Source organism: Stegodyphus dumicola, chromosome 2 (genome assembly GCF_044657685.1).
Source record: "Stegodyphus dumicola isolate Sdum_Otavi_A_Nest chromosome 2, ASM4465768v1".
Taxonomy (NCBI): Eukaryota; Metazoa; Arthropoda; class Arachnida; order Araneae; family Eresidae; genus Stegodyphus; species Stegodyphus dumicola.
Genome location: NC_140769.1, coordinates 113,787,956 through 113,796,692, shown reverse-complemented (window position 1 = coordinate 113,796,692; position 8,737 = coordinate 113,787,956). Strand labels below are relative to the sequence as shown.

Here is an 8,737-nt window from a genome sequence, read left to right as displayed (position 1 = left end):
ATTAATAAACAGAGTAATTCCTTTTTTGCGCAGTTTAAAAAAAATCAAGATTCTATTGATTATGAAGATTACTTGAGCGATAGCGAGGTAAATTTAAAATAATATTTTATTTAAAAAAGTATTAAGTTAGAAATGTATTAAGTTAGAAATGCATATATGATGTTTTAAGTGAATACAATGATATTTCTGCATTTAGTTGTTGAGTGAAACGTCTCAGGAATTTATTGAAAATCCTCTTGATGGCATGGAAAACTGTTTGTCTGATTTAGAAAATGAGGTTAGTTTTATGATCATTAAAATGGTAGATAATATACATTGTTTGGATAAAGATATTTTACAATCATGAGTATACTTTTTTTTTTTTTTTTTTTTTTTTTTTTTTGTAAGATACCATGCGTTTAACACGTGGTGTCCATACAAAAATCTGTTTAATTCATTTACGATACTGCTTGTTCAGCACGTGGGAGTCATTATAAAATATGTTTAAGTTATTAATTTACGATATTATGTATTCAGCACGAATTAAAATTTGTTTAATTAATATATAATTTGAATTTAGAGCTAAATCTAGTCAAGGTTTTTTCTTAAACCTTATTTATATCGTATGATGTGTTGTGGTTAATGAAAAGGAGATAATTTTTTTGTTTGATAATCTGAGATGCCTGTTTAACAATATGGTTAAGAATTTTTTTTCATCATTTGCGTACTTATTTTTAGTTATGTAATAAGAAATGCCGGACTGATATGGATGTAGCAGGCCCATCAGGCGTTAATGTTTTTCATGGAAAAGAAGATTAAATGATTGATTCACGTTTTTCCGATGACGAAATAGTAAGTTTACTCTTTAAAGCAAGAAAGGATTTCGTTAATATCCTTAAATTAGTTCAAATAATTTTGTTAAAGATTTCGTAATGAGTTCTAAGAATCTACTTGCTGATATTTTTTTTAGTTAGGTGAATCGACCCAGTTCTTTCTAGAAAATACATTAGCTCCCTATCCTAATCAAAGTGGATTGGGTTTGGAGGTAATTATCACCTTTTCTCAAGTAGTTAATTTTTTCCTAAAATATATTATAGAGATTTCGACACATGATACTTCTTTTTCAAACTTACTTTATTCAAATTAGGATATTTCAAATGATTTTGCTGTAGAAGATACACTAAATGCAGGAAATAATATGGCTGAAGATTCTTCAAGGAACGCTTCAGTAAGTCTGTTCTCACTAACTTTTCTTCCAGTATGTCTAAATTCCATTGCAAATAAAAAACCAATGAAATGCTGCAGAAAATGCATACTGAATGTAAATGTTATCCTTAGTTAAACCTGCCGTATATTTTGACGGAAGCAAGAAGAAAAACGAATCGTCGCTTTAATGCTACAGAGGTCACTTACCAAGCTAAGATAAATCATTCACAACATCCAGAACCCTTAAACCACGGGTTGTTGAGAGAAGAAATGATTTTTTTGGAAGCTTTACTAAGCGCAGTAATACAAGAAGCGGCACAAGACTTAAATAATGATGATTTAATTAGGTAAATCAATTACTTATATCGCAATGAGAAATAAATTTGATCTTCTTTTTAGTATGTTTATTATTATTATTATTTGGTAGAATTTTCATGCACAGTGATTATTTGGACCGACCCATTTCAACATGCTTGGTTCCCGTCAAAGACTTGACAGTTGAATTAATTTTATCCTCCATAATGAAAGTGTTACAGGTAAAAATTTACTTTAACTAAATAATTATATTCTTTATTAAATTAGTTACTTTAGTAAATACTAATATTGCTTTATTTTTGCACTGAAGGATCTAAGAAATTATTATTTTTTAGATTAAGATTTATTTCAGTACACTACAATAGCTTCAGCTTGTATGGCTACTTACAGATCACAATATATACCTCCACAGACAATTGGACTGGTGCCAGTTCATGGTTATGTAAATCGTACAAATCACAGCATATCAGGAATTCAGTGGCTAGATTTTATTGCTTTAAAGGAAAAAATTCAGATCAGACATGCTCGAAATGGTTTTGGCGAGCAAAAGATTGCAAACATTTCTGTGGACGGCTTGTGTGAAACCAATAATACTGTCTATCAGTTTTACGGTAAATATCTTTAAAATGCTTTTCATTTTTTCAGTTATTTTCTAATTTTTAAGATACCTCGATTTAGACTGTAAAAAACTGATTTTATTTTAAGGATGTTATTGGCATGGATGTAAAAGCTGTTATCCTCAGCAAGATGCCAGAAATGCTGTAAAGGGGTGTTTCATGTGGGAACTTTCTGTTAGCACAAAGAGAACATCGAAAATCATTCAACGCATGGGATATAACTTGGTAACCATTTGGGAGCATGAATTTAATACCATGAAGAAAAATGATGAGGAGCTGAGGAATTTTTTGAAAGATTATAGTTTAGTAGAGAGGTTAAATCCAAGAGACTCATTTTTCGGAGGGAGAACGAATGCTGTAAAGCTAATGCACGAAGGAAAAATTAAGTACATAGACCTCACAAGTTTATATTCGTGGGTTAACAAGTGTTGCAGGTATCTGTTTTCTTCCTTTAATTGTTAGAGCGATTCATGTAATTAAAACATTGATTTATTATAAAAGATGTGATTATGAATGCATATATGTACATAGTGTATTTATTAATCCTCAGGTATCCAATTAAACATCCTGATATCATAACGGAAAATTTTCAAGATGTATCAGAATATTTTGGTATAGTAAAATGCACAGTACAGCCTCCTAAAAAATTATATTTTCCTGTTTTACCTTATCGGTATGTATTGATCATTATCCTGCCTTTAATCAGAATTTCAAAACTGTGTCCTTGTATATAACTGTATATAACTAACTGAAAGTATATAACTTTCAAAACTGTGTCCTTATAACACATTTACGTTTTTTTAAATTTAATTTACCTCTTTTATAGTGCCCGAAATAAACTGATGTTTCCGCTTTGTAAGTCTTGTGCAGAATCTTTGCAGCAAGAAAAGTGCATGCATACAGATGAAGAAGGAATGCTGACAGGAACATGGGTTTCCCTTGAAGTTCAGAAAGCCGTGGAAAAGCGATATAAAATTATTAAAATACATGAGGTGTGTATGTGGGGGGTTTTTTTCGCTGACTTGATGAGAGAATGATTTTTGACTGGGTTGTTTACAATTTTTTTTTGGTTTATTAACAGGTGTATCATTTTAAAGAGAGCATGACTGGATTATTTGCTCCGTATATTGACAGTTTTATGAAATTAAAACAAGAGTTAAGTGGTTGGCCAAAAGACTGTATAACTTCTGATGCTAAAAAGAGATATATTTCTCAATACTTGGAACATGAAGGTATTTTGCTGGATGAAAATTCTATTAGCTATAATCCAGGGCGACGACAAGTAGCAAAACTTTGTTTAAACAGGTAAAGCAAAAAAAGTACAAAGAAATTTTGTTGTTGTTGTTCCTGTTGCTACATAAACTAGATGCTTATAAATTTTTTTTTTATATTTTTAACAATTTACTTTAAGCTTCTGGGGAAGATGGGGTATGATGGAAAATAAAACTCAAATACGTTACGTGACAGATCTGGCAGATTTTAACAAACTCTTAACGGATAGTACTATAGAGGTAAAATTTTATTGAATTCTATTATACTTTTAGTTTTTGAAAATGCATGATATTAAAAGGATAAAATATGCTATTCAATCTATGTTTTAGGTTAAGGATGTATATTTACCGACGGAAAAAGTGTCAGAAGTTCAGTATCCTTACAAATCTGAATTTGCTCCTCAGACGGATAAAACAAATATATTTATAGCTACATTGACTACAGCCCATGCACGTTTGAAGCTTTACTCAGAATTAGAAAAATTAGACAAAAATGTCTTGTACTTCGATACAGATAGGTATAATATTAGGGTTAAAATCCCTATTTCCTGTATTATTATTGTTATGCAAATATTTGTTTATATAGGATAAAAAACGCTTATATTATTTTTTATATTCCTTTCAGTATTATTTATGAATCCAATGGCAAGAATGACCCACCTTTAGGTCCTTATTTGGGAATTTTTACTGATGAATTAGACGGCAAATATATAACGTCTTTCATTTCTGGTTAGTATAAGTTCACTCTGGTTAAATCTAAATTATCAAATGTATACATTCGAGAAAATTTTAATGCATGCAACATTATTTTATTCACGGGTCTTACGGTTTTTCAGGTGGTGCAAAAATTATGCTTATACATCTTCAGATGGTTTAACAGCTTGTAAAATTAGAGGATTTACTTTAAACTACAAAGCTTCAAGCAAATTGAATTACGAAGCGATGAAGGCTTTAATTTTGAACAAAGACTTCGATACATCCATCAAAGTTGAAACGACAAATAAAATATGCCGAAATGCTAAGACGACGAAGGTCTATAACAAGAAAGAAGAAAAAAATTATTGTTTAGTATACGATAAAAGGGTGATATTACCAGATTTTACGACGCTACCGTTCGGCTACTGATGATTCTATCCAGTGAAGCATTCAAAAGTTAAATTTTATCGATGATGATATTTTACATTTACTTTGGATAATGTAGTATTCTGAGATAAAATATAAATATATATAAAGTATTTTACAGGTAAGGAAAATTCGACAACTTATAGTTAAATGAAAATTTTTATTTAGTACTTTATCCATGGCTGTTTTCTTGCGTACATGCTTTGTTTGATTCTAGAAACAATTAAGGATTTCTTTTCTCTTAACAATTTTTCGTTATGCCCGAATGCATCAGGCATTTCCTTCAAAACAGATCGAAATAAATTTCGTCCTATAGGCCCTTTTTTCCTATTCCGCAATAAATCGTTAATTAAATGAACAATATTGGATCTAGGAATTGTTTCCCCTTTATACAGAATTTCACCTTTAGAAGTCCACGACAAAATATTTTGTTTATTTTTTAAAAAGGAGTAAATGTCCTTGACTATATGCTTCTTTTTCACTGGAACAACAGCTAGGATATTCTTTTCGATGACGTCTTCTTCTTTTTCTTTCTCTGCTTCGATTTCAGGCTTAACAGAATTATCTGCTTCAATCATGTTTTCTGACTCTGGCATTGCCTTCACAGAAACATCTTTCTCCGGGTGAGGAACATGAACAAATTTTTGAAGTGCTTGTGAATATAACATTGCTTTATCACATTCGTTCAAATTCTTATTTCTTAATATAGAGTACATTTGTTTATCTATTTCTGATAAATACTCTTCTGTCATGTTTTCTAACCGAACTTCCGGTATAAGGCGATATTTTTTACTGTACTCCATTAATAATAGAACTGATCACAGATATAGCTGCAGGTAAGAGAAAACTAAGAAAACCATCACCTCGTTGAACGAGCAATTCTCGTTTTTTGTACAAAGGTATTTTACGGTTCGCTAACTTACGTATACTTCTCTTAAAAGGAGTGAGTTTACTTTTCAGAGTTTTAGATACTGGTATATTACCCCGAATTAAATTGAGTGCACACTCACACAAAGATTTGATGATACTATTTGGAACGTTTTGAAGTAGAAATCTTTTTGATTTACTCTTTGCTAATGTTTTCAGTTGCTTTATTAAATGCTGCTCGCATTCTGACATTTTTAGTATTCAATGAAGCTACGAAATGAATTCTGTAGTATTTATAGGATTCCAAATCCAATATTTTATCCTTTACTTCTTTTCATATAAACGTGGAATAATAAGCGGATTTTTCATTTTATAATAAAGTAAGAAAAAAGATAATGCATTCTAACATCATAGTTTTGTATCAGATTTCCGCTAAGCGTCTTCTTATCGCGGTAAATACACGTAATGTTTGTTTTCCGGAAATATTCCTGTTCGTAAACGTAAACTCTCTTCTGTGTCAGGTTTCAAATCAATCAACAGATAGCTGTAAGGTTTAAAAGTTGCATCCTGAAACACTTCTTGAAAAAATTTATTTCTTGTTGGGTAAAGTTGTCTACCCAAGTGCATGATCTGAGACTTATCTCGCGGATTTTTAAATAAGACCATATAATGGCAATTAAGAGAAATTTCTCTCATTTCTTTACCTTTGTGAAATACGTTTTGAACGATGAAAATGATGCTTAAATTTTTATGGTGGCTTCCTTTGGTAAATAGTTTTGTTAATTTTGATTCATTGCCCAGTTCGGACATTAAATCATCGATCACGATTAAAACATTTGTAATGTTATTCAAATGAGAAGGAAATCCTTCGTGAAACTGTACGTCGCGCATTTGGGTATACAATGGTTGATATGCTCCGTAGCAACACACTGTTTTAGTAGGAACAGGATCTATGCTTTTATGTTCAATCATTTTTTTAACAAATATTGTTTTTCCTGAAGATGTAGGACCTGCCACTATCATTGTAAAAGGATTTAGGAAACTCCATCGTAAGTGAACTTTTCTGTATTTAAGTTAAATATTTATAGTTCTTCCGTACCCCCTCCCTCCATCAAAAATTACATAGTTTAAAAAAATGACCTAGATTAAAAAAAGAAGCATAATAAATTATTATTATTTGTTAATAACAAAATGAGTGGAAAAAATGCACACACAGTATTTCCAAATCAAAATCTAACCTTTATTTTTTAAATGTCATTCTAAGACCATATTTCTTTTTAACAAATTGGTTAAAATCATTGCTTTTACACAAAGGAAGATTATATAAAATATCATATATAGATTTGCCTTGGCATCTTTTTAATAAAAAATAAATGCAGTATTGTTCACATACATTAGATGTTAAACTTTGAAATCGAATTTTATTATAATGAGTTACACGAAAATGTGACACAAAATTCTCGATGTTTTTTCCATAAAACTCCGAAGGCTCTCCGTAAGAACCGACACGAAAATGTGACACAAAATGACGAAAATGTGACGAAAATGTTACACGAAAATGTGACACAAAATTCTCGATGTTTTTTCCATAAAACTCCGAAGGCTCTCCGTAAGAACCGAAAAATTCCAAGGCTTTATCTTCTATAAACAGGGCAAGCCAATGCGTTTCCATTTTCTGTAGAGGGTGATACATTTATTACCATAGCAGATCGTTTACCAGGCATAGGTATCATGTCAGAAGGAAATACTCCTTGGATGTACGGAGCAGTGTCCATGTCTTGAGACAATATGTGATGAAGCTGAAGGGCGTACATCTTAATTTGCAAAGTCGTAAATAACAGTTCTGGATTTATTAATCTCGATTATATTTTCAAACTCGCTGTACACTATAACAGATATTGTTTGTGATAGTGGTGCTCTAAATTTCATTTCTAGACGTAAATTTCTGTGTTTTATTAGATTCATGTGCTCTCCATCACATAAGTCAGGCGACAAATGAAAGGCATATAATGTATAACCTAAGGGATAATCGTCTCTCGATATAAAAATACCATGATCTTGACTCACTTTCTCTCTTCCGAGAAATAAGCTTTGGTAAGCTCGAATATAATTATTTTCATCAAAATTCGGCTCGAGAGGATTGTAAGGCACAGGCTGACCGTCCACATAGACTCCGATAAAATTTAAGTGATAATGATTAAATTCGAAAGGTGACTTCTTATAAGTTCCGTGAAAAAGCATCATTATCTACGCATCCAACAATCACCCGTTTTGGCATCTGCCCGACGAAGACGTTATCTTGTACGATAGACATGCTGCCTTGCGGTACAGAATATACTTTGCACAACACTTTGTTAATGGGGTATTTTGCTGTTGCTTTTTCTAAAGCTTTGGCATGTCCGAGAGTAATACCTGGACTGACGCGAACTTTTCGAACGAAAAGGGAAACATGATCCAATACCACTTTGTGTCCTTCGTTACCATGTAAACAAAATTCGGGTTTACTCCGTATAAGTTTTAGTTTCAAATCTACAAGGTTCAACATTAGTCTATCTTGATGAAACAAATCGCAGTGAATGCCCCCTATCATATCTATTGTATTACTTAATTTAAAATATTCGGAACGCTTAATCCAACCTTCGTTATCTGTAAATATTTTACTAAATGTATCTTTGTAGAACATTTCGCATGTAAGTTGCGAAGTTTTACTGTCAAACCCATGATTTAATAGAGTTTCTATATAAGCTCTATATGGATACGTATTGCTCGAAGAAGAGATTAATCGATCGTTTAGAGTGACGTCCACTTGAGAAAACAACGAGTGAAGGAAAAGATTGACGGGACCAATCTTTGAATCTGCTACTGTAGGTTTTCCATCCGTTTTTATTATTTTAGCTTTTACATAAAGAAGTGTTTGGGACAAGTCCATATACTCCTCTCCACTACCGGAAACAAGGAATTCAACAGGTCCTCCATCAAATGCATTCGAAAGTGGATGAAACTGAATCCATTGCCCATTTTTAATGACAGTCTGAGTTCCAGGTATGTGAAAAAGTTTTAATTCTGATTTAGTACATTCGGGAGAATCTTTTAACATAAAAGCCATTTCCGTGTTTATTTATTTTTTTTTAAATATGTTGTTTACGTTAGTCAAAAATATCTCGTCGACGTAGCTTTTTGGCATTCGAAGAACTAATACGTTGTCGAGTTTTACGCTTTCTTTTATACTTCTCTCTACCTAACATCGATTCTGCTTTCTTAACAGCTTTTCCAGCCAATAATTTTCCAGCTTCTCTTGATCTTTGTTGCTCGGCCATCTTTAAATTTTTCCCCTCCATGACATCAGAGGCTATACGTGTC

The 8,737-nt window shown here is 31.8% G+C and overlaps 1 protein-coding gene across 1 annotated transcript; it reads right to left on the bottom strand.

Annotated features, from left to right (window-relative positions):
• Window positions 1-7,595: 7,595 nt before the first annotated feature.
• Window positions 7,596-8,483, bottom strand: LOC118205354 (uncharacterized protein F54H12.2-like). Its single transcript, XM_035377645.2, has one exon. The coding sequence runs from the start codon at window positions 8,481-8,483 to the stop codon at window positions 7,596-7,598; it is 888 nt and encodes a 295-aa protein (XP_035233536.2).
• Between the last annotated feature and the right edge of the window lie 254 nt (window positions 8,484-8,737).

What these genes read in the sequence shown, in the direction of transcription:
- LOC118205354 (XM_035377645.2), bottom strand. Translation starts at nt 8,483, where the DNA reads ATGGCTTTTATGTTAAAAGATTCTCCCGAATGTACTAAATCAGAATTA.